This window comes from Cnephaeus nilssonii (assembly GCF_951640355.1).
Source record: "Cnephaeus nilssonii genome assembly, chromosome: 23".
NCBI lineage: Eukaryota > Metazoa > Chordata > Mammalia > Chiroptera > Vespertilionidae > Cnephaeus > Cnephaeus nilssonii.
In genome coordinates this window covers 13,253,689-13,273,662 of record NC_137094.1, presented here as the reverse complement: position 1 = coordinate 13,273,662, position 19,974 = coordinate 13,253,689, and the positions used below count along the sequence as shown (strand labels likewise).

The 19,974-nt window shown below is 54.6% G+C and overlaps 1 protein-coding gene across 1 annotated transcript in view; it reads right to left on the bottom strand.

Moving 5' to 3' along the window:
- CAPN2 (calpain 2) overlaps positions 1-4,006 on the bottom strand; it is a 39,096-nt gene extending 35,090 nt beyond the window's left edge. The window contains exon 1 of the mRNA XM_079763727.1: positions 3,572-4,006. Coding sequence (XP_079619853.1) covers positions 3,572-3,808 — 237 coding nt within the window. The 5' untranslated portion in view covers positions 3,809-4,006. The remainder of the gene's footprint in view (positions 1-3,571) is intronic.
- Positions 4,007-19,974: the final 15,968 nt, after the last annotated feature.

The following is a 19,974-nucleotide window of genomic DNA, read 5'->3' as shown; positions in this document are numbered from 1 at the left end:
CCACCTGGTTGGGGCTCCACCCCACACCCTCGGGGAGCCCCTCTCTGGCAAGCAGAGTGTTTCCTGGGTGAGACCCGGATCCGGCCCGTCCATCCCAGCATGTTCCCCTTGTGCCTCCGCATTGTCCCTTCCCTGCTCGGGGCGTCTGGCAGAGGACGGGGACAGTGGGAAAACGAGGCCAGCTTTGCCTGAGGCCTGCCAGGCAAGCAATTAGGCAGCGGATGGAAGGACCGGGAGCCGAGCATCGGATTGATAATCCTGCGGGCGAGCGCCAAGCTCTGACGCCAGGAGGATTTTTCCACTTTTCTTCTGCAACTTGCCTGCATCGCTGGCAAAATGCGTACTCCCCGCTCCCCTCTCCAAGGGAGGCAAAGTTCAGAGCGCGCTCAGGGAAGTTTCATAAAACTGAACCGTGCGCACAGCACGGAGGGTGTGGGGTGAAACGTGGACGTAACCGTCCGAGGAGAGGGGCTGGGGGCTTGGGCTTGGGACTCAGACGCCCTGGGTTTGAGTCTCGGCTCGGCCACTTCTTATATGGGTTCTATGACCCTGCAAGGTACTTCTCCTCTTTAAGCCTCAGTTTCCTCACCTGCAAAACGGGCATGCTGATGACAGGCGTACCTACCACTTAGGGTTGTTATGAGAGTTAAATGAGGTAACTAGGTAAGCATGTCCTGGTAAACACTCTGTAAATGTTACTTATTATTATTATTATTACTGAAGAAGTTGATGGCAATCACTGAACTTGGAGGATGGCGATGTAGGTTTGAGGCTGAGCTCCGGTGACTCAACACATAACCCAGTCCAGTTCTCTCATCTAAAACAACAGCCTCTCGAACCCCAGGTCCCACTCTCCTTCCCACTTCCAAAGAGCACCCCTCTGCAAGGAGGAGACCCCTCCTAGGTTCCCCGCGCTCACTCTGGCGCCCCCTACAGGCTGCGTCTGCCCGGCTGGAAGTCTGTCCCACCGCAGTGCTCTAAGTCACCACTGACTTGCTGAGGCCCCAGTCTGGTGGACACAGGTCTGTTTCCCTGGCCTGACCCCGGCCCCGGCAGGACAGAGGCAGAGAGGGCCACTGTGGGCTGTGGGCTGTGGGCTGCAAACGCCCACAGGCTGGGCACAGTCCTGGCTTCACCCCGGACACCTACTTGAGCAAACACTTAACCTTTCCACGTCTCCACCTCTCCGCCCGCTGGATGGGAACACACCAGCCAGCCACACTGCCCTGGGTCGTGCAGTGCACAGCCTCCCCCCCCCCCCCCCCCCCAGTGGCCCCAGATCTGTCTCCCCGTCTAGGAGTCCTACGGGCATTTGCAGCGATTCCTTCACTGGTCTCTAGTGAAACTACACGCAGCGTGAGGAGGCCGTGCATACAGTTTACATACGGAGTTATGAATAATTTAGAGGCAGGCGCTGTCTGCTCTGTGCCCGGTGTATAGGCGGAGCTCAGTAAATGCTTCCTGGATGAAGGAAAGAATAAGGAAATGGTGTGCAAAGTCACTTTGTAAACTGTCAAGTGCTGTCCCCAGGCACAGTGAATACAGTCTCTTGCGTATCACTCTCACAACCATAACTTCATTTGAGGCTTGTTTACACTCCTGCATTCATTCATTCATTCATTCACGCACTCAGCCACAAAGCGTCGCTATCTTTTTGTTCTCAGGTGTATCCCAAGCATTTAAGACAGTGCCTGGCATTGAATAGGTTCTCAGTAAATATTGCCGAAGGAATGAATGAATGAATGAATGAGTGAATGAGTGAATGCATTCCGTGGGAGGGAAGTGACCCTGCTCGGCACTGAGGATATATTGGTGACGGTGACGCGTGGTTCCCTGCAGTTCAGAGAAAGTGCGCACAGAGGTAGTTATACGTACAAACGGTAAAAATGCCAGGAAGGAAATGAGCCGGGTTTGTGATAAAGAATGAAATGCTGGGGTGGGTGGGGGCTGCGAAGCATGGTCAGGAGAGATGACTTTGGGGAGGGGACTTCTGAGGACATCCCAAAGAATCCGAGTGAGCCGGACTCCAGACAACCGGGGAAGAGCGTCCCCCGGAGACACGGGGCCTGGACAGGGTGCAGGCCTCGCCGCTCCTCTTAGATGAAGAAATGGAGGCGGAGAGGTTGCGCGTCTCAGGCCGGGTCACTGAGCAGGTTACCAAGGAATGAACTCAGGCGCTCACGTCCTGGCCTAGGGCATGGCCTATGCGCTGGGCTGCCCCGGGCGGGGTCTGGGGTCACAGAGAAGGTGGGGGGGGGGGGCTGAGAGGGATGAGGCTCAGAGGAGTGGAGACAAGATGGGGGTGCTTAGTCTCCTAACGGGAACGGAGAGGTTGGATTTCGCAGGAAGCTGTGCTAAGGTTGGGTCCCATAGGGGTTGGAGCCAGCAGGGCGTCCGTGGGGAAGCGACCGAAGCTAGATTAGGGAGCGGGCTGTCCCTAGGCCGGCCAGAGCAGGGGACAGGGACACCGGGGAGCCAGCTGGGGGGCTTGGAGGGACCCCGAGGTTCCCGGGAGGGTTCTGGGCCAGAGGAGTCTGGTTCTGGGTGGCCTGTCCTGTCCTTGTTTACCGCCGGCGTGAATGGCAGGGCAGGTCCTCGCAGCGCACATTGGTTAAAATAAACAAGAAACTCCGGCTAAACCCAGCCAGGGCCGCATGAGGCAGCCCTTAGTCACAGCCATCAGGGGGCCCTCCCCCTCCCTCGGCGGCGGCACCGGCCACAGACGGACTTTCCGGGGCAGAAGCTGTCTCCCGCCTGCTCTCCTCCGGACCCTCTGGACCAGGCGTCCTCACACTACGGCCCGCGGGCCACCTGCGGGTGTTTTTGCCGTTTTGTTTTTTTACTTCAAAATAAGATATGTGCAGTGTGCATAGGAATTTGTTCATAGTTTGTTTTAAACTATAGTCCGGCCCTCCAACGGTCTGAGGGACAGGGAACTGGCCCCCTGTTTAAAAAGTTTGAGGACCAGGCCCTAACCGGTTTGGCTCAGTGGATAGAGCGTCGGCCTGCGGACTCAAGGGTCCCGGGTTCGATTCCGGTCGAGGGCATGTACCCAGTGGGAGATGTGCAGGAAGCAGCTGATTGATATTTCTCTCTCATCGATGTTTCTAACTCTCTATCCCTCTCCCTTCCTCTCTGTAAAAAACCAATAAAATATATTTTAAAAAATAATAAAAATAAAAAGTTTGAGGACCAGAGTCTGGACCCTCCGCCCCACCTCCCACCGTCTGCCCACGGGGGTCCCATCAAAGTTGTCCCCGGGGCCCCTCTGCCACCCCAGTTTTGGTGGAGTCCAGGGGGGCTCCTAGTGGGACTCTGAGAGCCGTGTCCCGCAAGGCGTGGGAGTTGGAGGGGCCCCCGGGGCGTCCCGCGCGCGCCTGCACCCCTGCACCCCTGCACCCCTGCACCCCTGCACCGGGTAACGGGCCCCGGGGATGCGCGCGATCAGATGGTGGCCGGGCTGCGGGCGGTGGCTCCCGGGCGGTGCGGGCTCGCTCTCCGCCCCCCGGGGCCTGGACACCCGCCGCCAGGCCCGCACCCACCCCGCCCCGCCCGCGCCCCCAGCTCCTACCGTGGGCCGCTTCCACACGATGCCCTGCGTCTTGCTGGAGTGGGGCCCCAGCTCCTTGAAGCCCAGCGCGGCCGGGACGGCGGCGAAGGCGGGGTCCTGGAACAGCACCCCGGCCTCCAGGCACTCGGCCCGCAGCGCCTCGTAGTCCTGGTTGAGGTACTTGACGGCCCGCTCGTGCGAGCCCAGCCCCTCGGCCGCCTCCCGGTCCCGGGCCAGCTTGGCCGCGATGCCCGCCATGGCGTCCGCTGCGCGCGATCGGGACGGGCTGCGGGGGTCGGTGGTGCGCGCGGCTGGGGCGCGGCCGGGCCCGGAGCGGGGCAGCGGGACTGCGGCTGCCGGCGATGATTCACCGGGAGCGCCCCGCCCGCCCGCGGGGTGTGGCCTGGCCGCCGGCGGGCCGCTCGGGGCCCGGGTGCCTGCGGGGCCGGTGCTGCCGCCTGCGGGCGCCCGGGGAAGCGCAGCTGCCGGTCCCCGGGGCTCCGGGCGGAAAGGGTCGGGACGCACGAGGGCGCACACCACACCCAGCCCCGGGCCGGCCCTTTCCTCCTTCCTGGGGGGAAGCCGGACGAACCGGAGGCCGGGAGGGGTGACTCTGCAGGAAGCAGCCGTGAGTCAGTGCATCGGGCCGGGGAGTGAGGTCGGGGAGGCTGCGCTGGCTGCCGTCGGTTGGGCACCAACTTGGGGCGATGCATAGGGGACCTCGTGAAATCCTCCCAGCAGCTGGGTGAGAGGCTGGTCCTGCTGCTCTTGCGCCCATTTTACAGATGCAACCACCGCATCGGAGAGGGCCGGGGACGTTATTCGAGGTCACAGGCAGGACAGGGACTGGGGTCACCGAGGGGGTATCTTCAGATGCTGCCCTGCTGGCCGGCCGGCTGTGTGATCACAGGGTTGACCGATCTGGTAAATAAAAAGTACATGCTCCCAGTTACATTTGCATTTCAAATAAACACCAATAATTTGTTCGTGTAATTGTGTGTGTGTGTGTGGGGGGGGGGGCGGGGAGGAGAAGAAAGTTTCCTCTACCTTTCTATATTCTTCCACTGGTCTAATAATTAAATCGACGTGATTAGCAAGAGAAATAGCCTAATTTCACCACATACATGCATGGGGACACCCCCCCCCCACACACACACACACACCGCCACATGCATGAGAGGACCAGGGGCGGACAGGGAAAGTGAGGTATCTATGAGCTAAGGCTAAGGTTAGGTGCCCGGGGCTTTAGGAGGGAGGGAGGACAGTCCGGGAAGAGCAGAGGTGAGTAATTAGTAGTTGGCCCCACCCTATGGGAAGGTCAAAAAGGTTTTCTCAGATAATCTTTTTCAGATAGCTTACATTCTTTTCTTTCATCTGTTTAAAAAAATATATATTTTTTTATTTATTTTAGAGAGGAAAAAAGAGAGAGAGAGAGAATGGAAACATCAATGATGAGAGAGAATAATTGATTGGCTGCCTCCTGCACGCCCCCTCCTGGGGGTCAAGCCTGCAACCTGGGCATGTGCCCTTGACTGGAATTGAACCTGGGACCCTTCAGTCTGCAGGCTGATGTTCTACCCACTGAGCAAAACCAGCCAGGGGGAAGGGTCTTTTAGTGTAAGCACGCCCCCATGCAGGACTGGCACATCACCTTGAGGGGTTCAGAGCCTCCCCAGTTTGTGCTGTGTTGGCGTGTGAACTACTTTGACCTGAAGGCAATGGAGTCTCCCTTAAGGAATTTAGGCTATGCCCTAGCTGGTTTGGCTCAGTGGACAGAGCATTAGCCTGAGGACTGAAGGGTCCCGGGTTTGATTCCGGTCAAGGGCATACGCCCTTGCAGGCTAGGTTCCCGCAATAATAAAATAAAAGATCCTTTGTTGTTCATCTGGAACTGACATTTAAATGGGGAAACTGAGTCAATAAGGGTAGAGTAGTTAGAACAGTGTCTGTGGTCGGGCCGCTGTGACCATTCTGTTGGGAGATACCGGACCGGTGGGGAATTGTAACCCATCCCAACATTCTTCTGACCTTGTTCCTGTAAATGCTGACCCTGACTACTATCTAGCTCAGTGATGGGCAACCTTTTGAGCGTGGTGTGTCAAACTTCGCCAAAAAACTGAGCATAACTCGGGTAGTGTGTCACTTTGAGGAAGAAACTAACTCCAAGACTCTAGTTGCAAATGTTTCATCCTCAGGAGCAGCAAATGTTTCATCCTCGGCATGCGGCCGCGTGTCATCAGAAATGGCTACGCGTGTCAGTGCTGACACGCGTGTCATAGGTTCGCCATCACTGACCTAGCTTGTCGATAAACAGCATGTTTGTGTAGGATTCCTAGAAACTAACTTCAGAAGATGCACACTGTGACCGTTAGTCATCCCAGTTCCAGCAGATTTGCTGACCTTCAACCATAGAACCAGGATGACGTAGCACCGGGATGACGGAGACCAGGAAGATGCAAACCATTGCTTGGCCATTTTTGAGATCCTTGAAGGAATGGAGTGTGCTGGCCTGCACGTAGAGAACTTTTCACCCCCCCCACCCCGCCCCGACCTTGACTTCTTTGTTTGCTTTCCCTCTCCCTCCTCACAAAACCTCTGCGTGCTCTGAGATCTCGGGATGGGCTTTGTGACAAGAGTCCCCCATCCTCTCCAGAGGCCAGCACTTGAATAAACCTCTTTCCTTCTTCATCAGCACCTGTCTCGCGAGCTTGATTTTCGTGGCGGCAGGCAGCCGAACTTGGGTCCCGGTTACAATACCGCAAGATTCTCGGCTCATGCACGAGAGAAATGGGTGTGTGCCAAAGAGTGCATCCTCCTCCTCCTTCCCTACACTAATATGGAAGAATTTGTGTTTCCTCGGGAAAACTATGCGTTGTTTAGATCAGTGGTTTTTAACTGGAGGCAAATGTGGCCTCTCTGCCCTACCCCCCAGAGGACATTGGCAATGTCTGGAGGCACTTTTTATGGTCATGCCCGGGGAAGGCTACTGGCCGCGATGGGGTAGAAGCCAGGGAGGCTGCTAAACATCTTATAGTGCCCGGGACAGCTCCCCACAGATGTCAGTGTGCTGAGACGATCTGATTCCAGCCTTTCATTGCTTTGGAATTATTTTACAGCCCTAACGTGTAGGTAACCGTAGCCATGCAAAACAGTTTTCTATCGATTATGCAAATTACTTCTGCCCAGGGGAGGGCCTCCTCCCCCCACTGGAGAACCCAGGTGAGCCCATTCGCACATTCAGCTCGATAGTCTTTGCTTCACATAAAGGTGTGCTTCTTTGCTCTCTCTCCTTTGGACCAGGTATCACATCTGCTTTATTGACTCATTTAATTAATGTGTCCAATAAAATCCTTAAGATGCATTCCTTTTATGTCTCCAGGAATGTACCTTTTTTTGAAAATGATCTCTTAGCCAAAACCGGTTTGGCTCAGTGGATAGAGCGTCGGCCTGCGGACTGAAAGGTCCCAGGTTCGATTCCGGTCAGGGGCATGTACCTTGGTTGCGGGCACATCCCCAGTAGGGGGTGTGCAAGAGGCAGCTGATCGATGTTTCTCTCTCATCGATGTTTCTGACTCTCTATTCCTCTCTCTTCCTCTCTGTAAAAAATCAATGAAATATATTTTTAGAAAAAAGAAAATGATCTCTTAGCCCCGAGGCAGGTGGCCCAGATACTGCTCTGTGGAGAAAGTGGCATTTATGTTGATCGTGAAGGGTGGCTCGAGATGCGAGAGTCAGGATTTTTCTGTAAAACAGTGCCCGGGGTTCAGATCCAGGACGGTCTGTGCCTATCACAGGCTACAAGCTCTGTGAGTTGCAGAATATGGATAGTAATGCCACTAAGTCTTTTCTACAAAGATGCAAATGAACCTGGTCTGATGCAAGTGCCATCAGCCTCTCTCGGTTTTGCAGCTATTAACAAATTTCCTCTGCATTCCTCATTGGCTATTTTTTTTTAAGATTCTCCTTTGAATTAAAAATTTTAAAAAACACACCTACCGGTTCTCTCATCCATTAATGCAGTGGTTCTCAACCTGTCTAATGCCGCGACCCTTTAATACAGTTCCTCACGCTGCTGTAGAGCCTAAGACCATCGGAAAACGCAGATATTTACATTACGATTCATTAACAGTAGCAAAATGACAGTGATGAAGTAGCAACGAAAATAATGTTATGGTGGGGGGTCACCACAGCATGAGGAACTGTATTAAAGGGTCGCAGCATTAGGATGGTTGAGAACCACTGCATTAATGAGTTAAACAAACTCTTTGGTGTGCTCATTTTATATTTGTATGGGAGAGTCATTATTTACCCTTTTAAGACTATTTTAAAAATTAAATTTATTAGGCTAACATATTTCAGGTATGCAGCTTTCTAATGCAACATCTGTATACCCTTTTTTATTGATTGATTTTCTTTTTCCTTTTTTTTTTCTTAGAGAGAGAGAGAGAAAGGGAGAGAGAGAAACATCGATTTGTTGTTCCACTTATTTATGCATTCATTGGTTGATACGTGTATGTGCCCGACCAGGAATCGAACCTGCCACCTTGGCATATCGGGATGATGCTCTAACCAACTGAGCTACCCGGCCAGGGCTGGCATACTCTATTGTATTTCCGACCTCACAGACCACCAGTGGGCCACAGACCACCGGCATGCGGCCGCTGCTCTGTTGTGTACAGACACTTTGAGGGCAGGCCCCGTGCCTTCGCCTTTGCTGTGTTACGTACACATCATCGGCTCCTCAGGGATCGTGGAGAAATGAATGAAAGGGTGAGAACTATTTGAACAAGACGGGGGCATTTTTCTTGCAAGAGAGGATATTGATGCTGACCCATAAAAGAAAACCCTTTTTCTGTTCGATTTTGAGACACTTGCCGGCTTCTGAGGCTCGTGGATGAGACAGGGGTGCTGTGATAAATCACTAATTCCTCGCTGGGCAGGTCAGGGTGAGTCCTCAAGGCCTGGGCCTAAAACTTCTTTTTTAAAATATATTTTTTATTGATTTCAGAGGAAAGGAGAGGGGGAGAGAGATAGAAACATCAATGATGAGAGAGAATCATTGATCGGCTGCCTCCTGCACGCCCCCCACTGGAGATCGAGCCCGCAACCCAGGCATGTGCCCTTCCTTGGCCAGAATCGAACCTGGGACCCTTTCAGTCCACAGGCCGACGCTCTATCCACTGAGCCACACCGGCTAGGGCCGAAAGCTCCTTTAGGGAAAGGGTTTTGAGCCCGTCCTGTCCCCTGTTCTTGTGCATCGAGGTTGACACCTCTGAGCTACACTGGAGAAGGCATCGCCACCCTTAAGAAGGCGCGTCATCTGCTTGCTTTCTCCCACCTTCGTTCATCCTCCTCACGGTCTCCTCCTCAATTCCAACGGCACAAAACCAGCTGCCAAACTGTTATTCTCCGCAGCTCGCTCCCCGGCATATGTGGTCAGTTTTGGCTCAAATAAACTCACAAGAAGTCTCTACAGGTGTCCAAGTTTCTGGCGTCCACAGCCTGGCGCCTTCTTCCTGTTGTAAGCGTCTTTCTCTCAGTCTGGCTGAGTTTTTATTGGACATCCTCTATCCGCGTCTAAGGCTGGGCACGCTGCCCGAAGGATGGGTCCCACAGCTGGCCACCGGGCTCTCCCTCGGCACCCTGGGATGACACGGGGACACAGGCGTTCATTCCTAGCTCCGAGGTTTCCTTCCGGGGCAATGGAGGACAGATGAGAGAGACAGTCCTCCCTGGACGCTGCTAGTTTGCTTCATTTGGGCTCACCTGCATTCCCCTGGGGTCTGGGGGCTGGGGAGCAAGCTGGTCACCTGCCCAGTGTGGCAGAGCAGCTGGGAATGCTCAGAGGCCTGCCGGGCTCCCGGAAGATCCTCATCCCTGGGGGGATGTGCCTCCTCCAGGCAGGTGGCCGGGCTTCCCCCCCCTCCCCCCCCCCGAGGCCTCTAAGTAACAAAGCCCTGGGCAGACCAGCCCTATCGCGGCAATCAAATCAGAAACGCCGTGCAGCCCTGGGACGGAAGAGCCTCCAGGCTCACCCCGACAGCCTCTCCCCAGCCCGCAGCCCGCAGCCCGCAGCCCCCTCTGCCCTGCGGCCGGATCGACAGCGGATCCACCAGCTTTCGAGGGCCTCAGTGCACACAGGCTTCCGCCCACAAAGGCCGGAGCCCTCCTGAGCGCTCAGATTGCTCTGCAGCTGCACACAATGATGACCGCCCCGCCGCGGGCCATTCCCGGTTCTTACACCGGCATCAACAGGCAAACGTGCTCTCTCAGCTTTTCCAAGCCCCTCACGGCGCTCTCCCACCCAGCCCGCGGCCTCTCGTCTTTCTCTGACCGGACAGTGCGGCTCAGGGGAACACCCGGCGCAGACACACACTCTCCAGGGCCTCACCCATCACTAGGAACCTTCCAGGGTGAGTCCTAGCCCCGAGGGCAGGGGGTGAGTCAGATGCAGCGGGGATCACCCAGAGCTGCCTGGGCCAGCAGTGCGTGTGTGTGTGTGTGTGTGTGTGTGTGTGTGTGTGTGTGTGTGTGTGAGAGAGAGAGAGAGAGAGAGAGAGAGAGAGAGAGAGAGAATGTGTGTCTCAGAGAGAGAGAGAGAGAGAGAGAGAGAGAGAGAGAGAGAGAGAGAGAGAATGTGTGTCTCAGTCCGCCGGCATAATAAAGACTCCACTTTTTAAAAAAATATATTTTATTGATTTTTTTACAGAGAGGAAGGGAGAGGGATAGAGAGTTAGAAACATCGATCAGCTGCCTCCTGCACACCCCCTACTGGGGATGTGCCCGCAACCAAGGTACATGCCCTTGACCGGAATCGAACCTGGGACCCTTCAGTCCACAGGCCGACGCTCTATCCACTGAGCCAAACCGGTTAGGTCAGACTCCACATTTGGCTTACTAAGGCATCCCCTATTCAGCTCGCTGATTTCTTATATAACGAGAGGACACCGCAAGGCAATCTCTTTTCTTTTTCTTTAGATTATTTCCTCCAACTGAGAAGAAGAGAGAGAAAGTAACCCATCCAGGCCACCCTGCGCCCTGGCCCTGGCTGGTGTGCGTGGCCACAGGCACCACCTGCAGGCATGGGGACAGGGAGATCCCGCCTTCCCATTGTCTGGATGGGAAAACAGAGGCAGTGAAAGGGTGGCAGAGCAAGCCTGGCCCACCGCCCCAGACGCGGTCCTGCCCCGCCGTCTTCCGTCTCCCGGCTCAGGAGGGCGAGGGGATGGCAGGGCTGAGGCTGAGGCTAAGCCAGCCCTTTCTCTCCTCTCTCTCCAGCTCTGAGATCTGAATGCAAAGGACTCAGAGAGAAGGTGACTCCCACGCTGCTACAATGGATGGCTTTGTTGTAGAGATCCCTCCCTTTGGGAGCGGCTCCTGCCGTCCTGTGACTGTAGCTTGGGGTGGGGGTGGGCTGGGCCAGGCCTGTTGGACAAGGGAGGGCTGAGTAGGAGATGGGATGAGCGTCCCTGGGGTTGCAAAAGAGGGGAGGTCCCTCGAGGAGGAGGAGGAGGAGGAGGAGGAGGAGGAGGAGGAGGGGAGGAGGGAGGAAAACGCCAGAAAGCGAGCTTCAAAAAGCCCACGTGGTTTCCTGGGCCCCGGACCCCTTCTTGCCCCCTCCAGGCAGGGCTCAGGGCAGAGTCCACCCAACACCACCTCTGCGAGGGGTGCTCATAGCGGGGTTCCCCTAACCGTAACGTTGCTAGTAACCGGTTACAGCTCGTGTTTGTAGGGCCATTTGCCATTTAAAAGATACTAGCCATCAGTTCTCTCGCCTCTTGAAATGGGGCGATGCTATCCATTCCGCAGAGTCAGGGTTCTTCCTGGAGGATCTCAGTGGGTGATGCTGGCACCGCAGTCCCGGGCACCTCCCCTCTAAGGCCCTTCGGCGCCCGCCCTCAGCCCTCCGTACCCACACGGTCCGTCCAGGAACACGTGGAGGGATGCGTGCCGGTCCCCGCCCCACCGGCGGGAAGTGAGAAGCTCCTTTAGCCTCGCCATCATGCCCATCAGCCTGGTCTTTCCTTCTCTCTCTTTCCCCAGGTGTCGGACCTGTCAGGGGGTCTAGGGCCCCCCTAACTCCGCTGCTCCGTCTCCCCTTCATCTCTCACAGGCGTTCCCCCCAATAAGTCTCTTGCACTTTTAAAAAATGTTTTTATTTTTATTTCATTTTTAAAAAAATATATTTTATTGATTTTTTGCAGAGAGGAAGGGAGAGGGATAGAGAGTTAGAAACATCGATGAGAGAGAAACATCCATCAGCTGCCCCCTGCACACCCCCCACCGGGGATGTGCCCGCAACCAAGGTACATGCCCTTGACCGGAATCGAACCTGGGACCCTTGAGTCCACAGGCCGACGCTCTATCCACGGAGCCAAACCGGCCAGGGCTAAAAATGTTTTTATTGATTTTAGAGAGAGAGAGAGTAAGGACGAGAGAGAAAGAGACAGAGAGAGGGGGGCGGGGGAGAGAAACATCGATGGGCTGCCTCCTGCACGCCCCCACCTGCCAGGGATCCAGCCTGCAACCTGGGAATGGGATCCCATCAGAACTGACCCCGTGACCTCTTGGTTCAGGGGTCGACTCTCAACCATTGAGCCACTGGGCCGGCGGGGAAGGCTCTGGCACGTCTGACTTTGTTGGCCGTTGCTTCCTGGGGGACTTGGGATGCTCTGCACGGCGTTAGTCATGGAGGCCTCAGTGACTCTGGGAGAGAAGTCCTGCCGTGTTCCCACATTCGCAAACCAGGCGGCAGGAGAGTTTCAGGACTTGCCTGGCGTCCCCCGGCCAGCGGGGAGTGGAGCTGGAGTCTGAACGCGGGGCTGCGTTGGGGCGCCTCGGCCCTGGATCCGGGGCAATGCGGTTTGCAGAGCGAGGGGGGGGGGGCCGGAATGGGCTTGCTGCCCTCGCTCATCAGCACGCTGCCCACCTCCCCGATGGCCGCCCCCTCCTGGCCCGGCAGGGTGCCCGGCTCTGGCCCTCGGCCTCCTGTGGCGGCCTGGCGTGCTGCCTTCCCCCCTTAAAATCCCTTCTTCCCTCTGCTCCCCAGACACCCCTCTTCTCCCATTCCTGGCTGTCCTTCCTCATCTCTGTCACCAGCTCCCTCTCCTCCGCTTGTACCTTTGTGTGGGCTGTTGGGGCTTTTTCTGAGTCAACCCCGCCTGACCTCCTCTCTGCTTCCAGCGTCCGATGACCGGCCCCTGTGAACGCAGCCGGGGTTTGGGGCCGAGCAGCCGGGGTATTCCACTGGCTGACGGGTCCTCCTCCTCTGAGAGGTTGGTTTTGATTTTCTTACTTGTTTTCTCTTCTCTTCTCAGTGTGTACAGAGGAGATGCCTCCGTGGACGTGAATGTATTTTTTTACAACGTTGATTTGGGCTTCCAGGCACAGCACGTGATGCCTAGTGGTATCCAAGCCGCTGTCCGGATGCTTTCTAATGTAAGTCTCCATGGGATTTTTGTTGCTGTTGTTGTTAATCCTCACCCGAGGATGTTTTCCCATGGGTTTTAATTTATTTTTATTTTAAATATTTTTATTGATTTCAGAGAGGAAGGGAGAGGGAGAGATAGAAACATCAGTGATGAGAGGGAACCATTGATTGGCTGCCTCCAGCACATCTCAGTCTCTGTCACCAGCTCCCGAAACCCAGGCATGTGCCCTTGATCAGAATCAAACCCGGGACCCTTCAGTCTGCAGGCCGATGCTCTATCCACTGAGCCAAACTGGCTAGGACTCCATTGATTGTTAGAGAGTGGAAGGAAGGGGGAGACAGAGAGAGAGAAACATCAATGTGAGAGAGAGACATCGATTGGTTGCTTCCCACACACGCCCTGACCAGGCCCGGGGATCGAGCCTGCAACTGCGGTACGTGCCCTTGACCCGAATTGAACCCGGGACCCTTCCGTCTGCCGGCCGACGCTCTATCCGCTGAGCCAAACCGGCCGGGGCATCCAGGGGATTTAAAGCCTGGAAAGATGTTCCTTTGCATCAGTCTCTCCAAGGAGAAGCCGGCCAGCTCTCCGCGCCCCGCCCCCCCCCCCCCCCCCCCCCCGCCCCAGCTGTCACCTGTCAGTCGGGTACCAGACTCGGCTCCTTCCTTCCAGAGAGAGGCCCCGCCCGCCCAGCAGCTGAGAGATCAGGGAGACCCTGCGGGGCCACAGAAGGGAGTGGGACATGGGAGGGGCCTCAGGGCGGAGTCTGGGCCTGAGTCACCTGCTAGGGGTGTGGCCACATAGCCAGGGGCTGACTCAGCGCCTGGAGCCCCTTCAGCTCCCACAGCGAGAACGGGAGTCACGAAGGCCCAGGCTCAGGGGGGGCAGGAGGGCAGGGCCACCCCCTCTTCTCTCAGTGCTGACGCTGAGAGGCCAGGAGAGGCCGGCCAGGGCCCAAGCGAGGCTGGAGCCAGGGCGGGGCCTCAGGCTCACAGAGTGGGGCCCATCGCCCCGCCTGCTCCTCGGCCTCAGGCTCACAGCCCAGCCCTGCCGGGTGCTGACCGTGCTGTGGGCCCATCACTGCTCTCGCGGGTGACGTGGGGGAGGCCCCGGCTTTCTGACTCACACTCAGAAGGGCGTGTCTGGGGGAGATTCCGCCCCGGCAGTGCAGGCTCTGATCAGAAATGCAAGTCACTCCCTGGCCGGTTTGGCTCAGTGGATAGAGCATCAGTCTGAGGACTGAAAGGTCCCGGGTTCGATTCCGGCCCCGAGGGCACGGGCCTCAGTTGCAGGCTCGATCCCCTCCAGGATGTGTCTCTCTCACATCGATGTTTCTCTCTCTCTGTCTCTCCCTCTCCCCCTCCCTTCCACTCTGTCTAAAAAGTCAATGGGAAAATATCCTCGGGTGAGGATTAACTAAAAAAATTTAAAAAATACAAGTCACATCAAGACCTAAGTGCTCTCTGAGGTGTAGTCTGTGACGTGCGTTTGGAGATACATAGAAAAGCACCATAAGGAATCCTTGGAGCAATCGCCTTAGCCCAGCGGTCGGCAAACGGCGGCTCGCGAGCCACATGCGGCTCTTGGGCCCCTTGAGTGTGGCTCTTCCACAAAAATACCACGGCCTGGGCGAGTCTATGTTGAAGAAGTGGCGTTAGAAGACGTTTACGTTTAAAAAATGTGGCTCTCCAAAGAAATTTCAATCGTCGTGCTGTTGATATGTGGCTCTGTGGACTCATGAGTTTGCCGACCACTGGCCTGGGGTCCTGCGTGAGCAGTGGTGGGTGAGGTCACACCCAGTCAGCAGCTCCGAAGGCCTCCTTGGTGTTGCGTTGGCGCCACCACCTGGCAGAAGGCAGTATTGCTGCAGCCACGCCAGAAAAGGGAAATCTACCTCAAAAGGCCCCTTCTGCAGGGAGTCTTGGCTCATCCCAGTGGGGAAGGGTGTTTGGACAGCAAGACCCAGGGGCTCGTTGCCACGGAAGCACCAAGATTTCAGACCCCGAGGGCGGGCTGTGCCTTTGATGTGTCCTCCTCTGCGGCCCAGGGCCCAGACCCTACAAAGTTACATGCCAGTGTGCACATGTTTGTCTAGTACACATGCAAATAATTTTTTTTTTCAGGTAAAAAACAAACAACAAACCTAAACTAAAACCAAAGCCAGAAACCAAACCAATCAAAAACAACCACCCCCCCTAAAACCCAAAAGGTTACAGTTTTAGTACCCTGGATGGCGCTCACCGGTTTTGTATGTACCCCAGAAATTCTAACCATCTTCACTCAGCGCCTGTAATAGTTAGTCTCTTAAATGCTCTCTGAACCAGCTTTACCGTCTGCTGGGTCTCTGGTGATTGGGTAAATAAATCACGAAAGGACAGGCGAATGAAGACACTTGGGTAAATGGGTACATGAATAGCGAAATCAAGTTTTAACGCAGGAAAAGTTATACCTGACCTTCAGTTCCAAAAGAGTGCCACATGGTTTGTTTTCAATCTCCCTCTTTCCATCACTGAAGTTCCCTTTCCCATCATTCTTCGTATATTTCTCCATTTTTGCTTAATCCAAGAACGCACGGAAAGTAGTTTGGAATTGCTAACCCCATACACTGTGAAAATGAGGACTACTCACCCATGTTCAATATTTGTTTATAGTTTTTTTGTTTTTGTCTTAACTGAGTATATATGCTCACAATGCTATGGGCAAAATTTCTTGGGTTAGTTCTTTTTTAAAAAAAATATTTTATTGATTTTTTACAGAGAGGAAGGGAGAGGGATAGAGAGTTAGAAGCATCGATCAGAGAGAAACATTGATCAGCTGCCTCCTGCACACTCCTTACTGGGGATGTGCCCGCAACCAAGGTACATGCCCTTGACCAGAATCGAACCTGGGACCCTTCAGTCCGCAGGCCGATGCTCTATCCACTGAGCCACACCAGTTAGGGCTAATTTTTAGTTTTTGACAGCTGGGCTGTGTATATTGTTTGCACAGTGTCAGGAACAAGATTCTAACAAAGCCTAACTCGGAGCAAAACTTGGGGTTCATCTTCAGGTCTCTGTCCCCTACTCATCACACTTTTCCTGTCTTAATGGTCTTCTCTCTGTCTTCCATGGATGCGGTGTCCCTAGCATCTTACACATTTTAAACCGTCTTTCATCAAAGTATCTGGAATCCATTCACATGAAGGTATGAATAGGTGGTAATAGCTTAAAGGAGGACTCCCCTCTTCCGACGCCTATGGGAACCAAGTTAGGGGTCCGTGATCCCGCCCTCAGGGCCAGCTGCAGGCGTTCAGGGTTCAGGGCAAAATGAAAACGTGCCCACATTCACCAAAACCCCGGGGGAAAGGTGCCATTAAAATCGAAAACGTTTTTCCTTTAAAAATATTTTTTTCTTGACCTGGCCGGTTTGGCTCAGTGGATAGAGCATCGGCCTGCGGACTGAAGGGTCCTGGGTTCGATTCCAGTCAAGGGCACGTGCCTGGGTTGTGGGCTCGATCCCCAGAGGGGAGCGTGTAGGAGGCAGCCGATCCATGACTCTCTCTCATCATGGATGTTTCTATCTCTCTCTCCCTCTCCCTTCCTCTCTGAAATCAATAAAAATATATTTTAAAAAATATATTTTAAAAAAAATGTAATAAGTGTAACGGTGATACATGGGAAACAACGTAAACTTTTGATCTGCAACAATGTACTTTTTAGTGTCATACTTTTATATAATACAATGAATAATGCTATTTACTAATTAATTTGATATCATGAGTGATTATAAGAGTTTTCATTTTCTGGCTCAGTTTTCTGCAGATTCATGTATCAGCCCCTTAGAATGTATACTTTCACGATGGTGACAGGAGAGCATTAAACTGGGTTCCCAGGATGCAGGAGCTAAGAAGGGGTGGGGCGTGCAGAGTGTATATCAGGGACCAGCATCTGTGAGTGGAGGTGGGAAGTGGTGGTCTTTGTCAGAGGGGGAAGCCAAACTGTGATGCAGCTGAGACAACATTTTGGTTAATCCCATGGGTGCTCTGGACCATCCAGGACCCAGAGGACATGCTAAATTGGGTCACAGTCTCTCCCCCCCCCCGCCCCAATATATTTTTATTGATTTCAGAGAGGAAGGAAGAGGGAGAGAGAGATAGAAACATCCATGATGAGAGAGAATCATGGATGGATCGGCTGCCTCCTGCAAGTCCCCCACTGGGGATCGAGCCCGCAACCCGGGCATGTGCCCTTGACCGGAATCGAACCCGGGACCTTTCAGTTCACAGGCCGACGCTCTATCCACTGAGCCACACTGGCGAGGGCATGGGTCACAGTCTTTCTACTCTTGCCCTCGCAGGCCCTGGAGGTGGGCTGCCCAGCTGGCCGATGGCATCCTCATGGTGTCGTTGAACACGTGTCTCTAACCCAGTGGCATTTAACCGGGGGCGCTCTTACCTCTCAGGGAGACTTGGCAATGTTGGACACTGTTGGTTGCCATGACGGCAGGGGTGCTACTGACACCGAGTAGGTGGAGGCTAGGGATGCTGTAAGCATCCTATAATGCACAGAACAGCCTCCTCTCCCCCCTTCCCCCGCAACAAAGAACTATCTGGTCCCAAATGTCAATAGTACAGACATTGGAAAACCCTGCGTAACCTTTTATTTTTTTCTAAAAAATGCAGTTGGATCTGGATGCTCGAGTCGGTTCAAGGTCAGCTGTGGACAGAGGACAGAAGTCTTCCCAGGTGGACCCGTGTTGTACATCCTATTGTATCAGGTAAGAAGGCACGAATGCCCCCCTTTTTTTGGGTGATGCACAGATTAATAAGTGAGCTCAGATGTATTCATTATCAAGTTCCTCATTAGCCTTTTATCTAATAGTTTTACCATTAAGGGCTGACAACGGTGACTTCTATTTCTATCACTTACTTTCCTATAGCTGCAATCTATAATAATAAAAGTGTAATATGCTGTTTAGACCGGATGTCCTTCCGGATGACCTGGACGAAGCCAGGGCTGCGAGGGAAGCCGGTGCCGGCAGCCGGGGGAAGGAAGGCCTACTCTTGCACGAATGTCGTGCATCGGGCCTCTAGTTCTCCTATAAAGAAAAGCATTGCCCTACCAACCGGTGACCCTGAAGTAGCCCGGACAGGAAAGGCGGGATGCATACATGATTCTTTCCCTTTCTCAATTTTCAGAACGTCCTGGTCATGAAAAACGTGGTTAAAATATTCTCTAGAGGTGTTTTCAGAAAAACCACCCTCTGAGGAGCAAAACAGGAAAAGTGTGGGTATAGACCAAGCACTTGGTTTTAAGGAGTCCACCAGGCCTGCTGGGACCACACAGGGCTCTAGGGGGCAGCAGAGACCACCAGCTGCTGGAGCCGGAGCATCCCGGCTTTGATACCATTACAGACTCCTTACCACCGACCAGACCCACCGCTGCTGTCAGCTCGCTAGAATCTCAGCTGATCTGAGAGGCAACATCCGGGCATGGCCGCAGGGAGGGGCAGGGCTCTCTCTGGCCCGGTCCTGGTTCCCAGCAGCCCCGTGCTCCTCTCCCACCCCATCCATCCCTCTTCAAGCTGGAAAGGACCCCTATTCTGATCTTGCTGTTTAGCTTTCCTTTTTTGGTGTTTCTATGGATTTGCCTATTCCGGATGCTTCCTACAAACTGGGACCAGACACTGTAAGGCCTTCTGCAATGGCTTCCTTCACTTAGGGTTCATCTGGGGGGTAGCTCGTATCAGGACTCCATTCCTTTTCATGGCTGCATACTATTCCACCTGATGGCCACACCACATCTGTTTATCCGTCCGTCCACCGATGGCCTTTGGGTTGTTGCCACGTTCGGGCTGCTATGAAGGATGCTGTCACGTGGCTTCGAGGACAGGTCTTTCCATCCCGGGGAGTGGCATGTTACCTGCCGTTCCATTTTGAGGGGCTGCAGATGTTTCCCAATGTTTTCCCTTCCCACCAGCCATGCCTGAGAACTCTGTCGTACCCTCGACCTTGGCTTCTTCTCCCGCTCGCCTTAGAATTCCGGGATGGGAAGACCAGGGCGTGAGAATGCTGCGGCCGGCTTCCCCGCTCCCTTCCCCGCGGCTGTAGCCACGCGCGGCTACAACCCTGCGACCGAATGGCCTGCGACGCACACTCGGGCCTTTGGGGGATCTGTCTTCCTTGCTCAGGGGACGTGGAAGCCTGGGGGGCTGACCCTGAATCCAGGGAAAGTGGTGCTGAGGTGGGGTCCCCAGAGAGGCCAGGGCCACAGCCAAGTCCTTCAGATGCGTCGTCCTTGAGCCTCTGAAGGTCACTTTGACCTTGACTTTCCTTGGCCTGTGGCCACATCACTCCGGTCTCGGCCTCTGTGGTCTCGGTTTCCGCCTTTTGGTCTGTCTTCACATCTCCCCGTGCCTCTGTCTTAGGAGGGCATTTATGATGCATTTAGCCCCCCCCCCCCCCCCCCCGCCAATTTCAAGGCTCTGAACTTCACATATCTGCAAAGATCCCTTTTCCAAACAAAGCATTGCTTACAGCTCCCAGAGCTTAGGACTCATTGGTCTGGGGACCATTTTCTTTTTTTATTTCTTTATAATATATTTTTATTGATTTCAGAGAGGAAGGGAGAGGGAGAGAGAGATAGACACATCAATGGTGAGAGAGAATCACTGATTGGCTGCCTCCTGCACGCCCCGCACTGGGGATTGAGCCAGCAACTGGGGCCTGTGCCCTTGAGTGGAATTGAACCCGGGCCCCTTCCGTCCGCAGACTGACGCTCTATCCACTGAGCCAAACCGGCCAGGGCTGGGGGACCGTTTTCCAGCTTGCCACACACGACGGTTCAGAAATCACCGATGCGGCCCACGTCCTTAGGGTAGACCGGGCCTAGGAGATGGGAACCCCGAGAAAAGGGGTGGATTTGAGGTTCCCAGGCCTCCTCTGTCTGGTCTGGTCCCCGGGGATAGGACAGCTGACGTGTCCTGAGCGCTCCTCACCCACTAATCTAAGCCCAG